This window comes from Nanorana parkeri, unplaced genomic scaffold (assembly GCF_000935625.1).
Source record: "Nanorana parkeri isolate BGI_ZX_2015 unplaced genomic scaffold, ASM93562v1 scaffold2917, whole genome shotgun sequence".
NCBI lineage: Eukaryota > Metazoa > Chordata > Amphibia > Anura > Dicroglossidae > Nanorana > Nanorana parkeri.
Window position 1 is genome coordinate 87,143 of NW_017309185.1, and position 2,465 is coordinate 89,607.

General features: G+C 55.7%; 1 protein-coding gene across 1 annotated transcript in view; it reads left to right on the forward strand.

Moving 5' to 3' along the window:
- MEPCE (methylphosphate capping enzyme) overlaps positions 1–2,465 on the forward strand; it is a 14,790-nt gene that overhangs the window by 10,454 nt on the left and 1,871 nt on the right. Inside the window, 1 exon segment of the mRNA XM_018574388.1 lies at positions 2,165–2,383. Within this exon segment, the coding sequence (XP_018429890.1) occupies positions 2,165–2,383 (219 nt within the window).

Consider the following 2,465-nt stretch of genomic DNA (forward strand, 5'->3'; position numbering starts at 1 on the left):
CATGTATGATTCTATTTGTTTTGTAGCCCGGGGGAGGGGGGGGGGAGTGTACCCCAAGGGGGAGGGGTGTACCCCGGAAACACGCTACACTCCTCCGGGTAGTGACGTGTGCGCGCACTGAGGGTATATGTTCAGTTCTTATCCCAATGCATGGAGGAGGAATTCCTGATCATGTGATTGGCTATGACTGGGTCACATGACCGGGAGCTGACACTCGTAAACCGTCACTGTGCCGGGAGCGCCGAGTGAACACGCTTCCCGCACAGAGCGGCTACACACACGTGTGCGCACACAGCCAGCGAGCAGGTGTCGGAGCGCAACAAAGCGCAACGGCGGCCTAAATGTTATTGTTTCTAGTTTTATAGAAGGAAACCCGTCATTGGGGAGATTCCTCCCGTCCCTCCCTCTGACATCACAACAGGAAACTAGGGGAATTCACTGAGACAGAGGCTCCTCCCCCAATCTCATTCCCATTATATAGAATGTGTTGTACAATGTTGCACCAGTCCTCCCCTTCAGCCTCCTATGTGACCTCTGTCCTCCCCTTCAGTCTTCTGTCCTCCCCTTCAGTCTTCTATCTGACCTCCGTCCTTCCCTCCAGTCTTATATCTGACCTCCGTCCTCTCCTTCAGTCTTCTATCTGACCTCCGTCCTTCCCTCCAGTCTTATATCTGACCTCCGTCCTCAGGCCTGTGTGTTATAACTTGTATTATATTCACCTAAAGCACAGAACTCGCCCGATACTTCCTGGCATGTGACCCGCTCCATGTGACCGCTCTGGGCCAATCAGCTCTGTCACATAGGAGTCCTGCGTAACGTTGTGACTCCAGCCGCCCGGGGCTGTCCACGAGTCCCTGCCGGGACAGTACAACCCGATCCTCCAGTGCAGTGACTGTGAAGGAACTGAGACGTAACTCTGCTCTCCCCTTCTGTCAGCACATGTGCTCTATGGCAAAGCCTGATTGGCTCATAGCGCCGCCCCCGCCCAGGGGAGCTAATACCCAGACAGATTCAGCTACTTGTATTGGCTGCAGTTGGATATGAATTTCGGGGTCACGTAGTTCGGGCAGTTCATGGGGGACAATGTACGGGGTGAGGTGACGCCGATTGTCCTCCTCTCAGTAGTCCCAGGATCTACCGCCTCAGTTTTGAACCACTTGAGTCCCATGCGGACCCTTTGGGGGAAAATGGCGGTTTTCTCCGGGTTCTGGTCAGACTTGAGCCAGCGCCGTCATCCGCCACCAAGACCCAGGGGCCGCTTCTGATCCCCCTACACGGCTCTCCGTAGGATGTCCTACATTGTGTTTTACATTGGAAGGGATGTGATGTCATCGGTGATGTCATAGCAGAGCTCTCTGCAGCAGCAGACCGTTCCTATAGTGGTCTATGGCCACCGCCTGACCTCCGCCAGACCCATCGAAAATAAATATAGAAGATCTGTAGGCCAGAGGGGTAAACTACGAAGGGATGAGGGGCAAATGGCATTGGAAAATGTTCAGGGGGTGGAGCTAGTGTCTCTTTAACCAGTTGACATCCGCGGTGTTAAACCCCCTATGCTCCTGCCTTGCCTGTGGCCCTCAGGCTTGCAATGCCTTATGGGACCTCCTCTGAGTAACAAAGTGTCCAAGTCTCTAAATCCAGAATGGAGATCTGTGTTTTGATTGGTTGTTGGGACGTTGGATCTTGTGGCGGCTTCTTGTAGGCCTTGGGGAACTCCATGGTGGACCTTCTCCGGTCTCCCGGGAGAGAGGGCCCCGCGTATGCTAAGACATGGGTGTGACGGGTTACATGCGGCCCTCGGGTGGGCAGTTGGCGGGTCACCACCTTATGGCTGACACCCCCCAACAAGCCACCACTCATGGGGAACGGGGCTGGTGGGAGGAAGCCTCTGACTGGGTCATCCTTTGCCCGATCTTTCTCGAAAGTTTGACATTGAAAGTTATGATGGGGAGGTTGGGGGGTGACTTCAGTGGGAGGAGCGAGAACCCTATTTGTATCATGAGAACCCCCCCAACGGAGGGAGGAAGGGACATGGGGCGTTCCCCCCCCCGATCCCCTCCAAGGTCTGGGGTGCCTCCTCCTCATAGACGTGAGATGTAACCTCCTTTTGAGATCTTCCCGTCCTCTGTAAATGACTCTTCTCTCTCCCTTCCCCCCCTCGCAGGGTAACTACGTGGTGGAGCGGGATGAGCTGGTGGAGGTGCAGCAGCCGGAATACGACGTCGTCTTGTGTCTCAGCATCAGCAAGTGGGTCCATCTCAACTGGGGAGACCAGGGGCTGAAACGCATGTTCCGGAGAATCTACAGGCACCTGTCTCCGGGGGGGGTCTTCATCCTGGAGCCCCAACCCTGGTCCTCGTACGGCAAGAGGAAGAAGCTGACGGTGAGTGATGGGGGAGGGGAACGGGGTCTATGGGGGGGAAATCAAAGTGACCTCCGGGGGGGCAACCGTAGCCGGTTCTGCC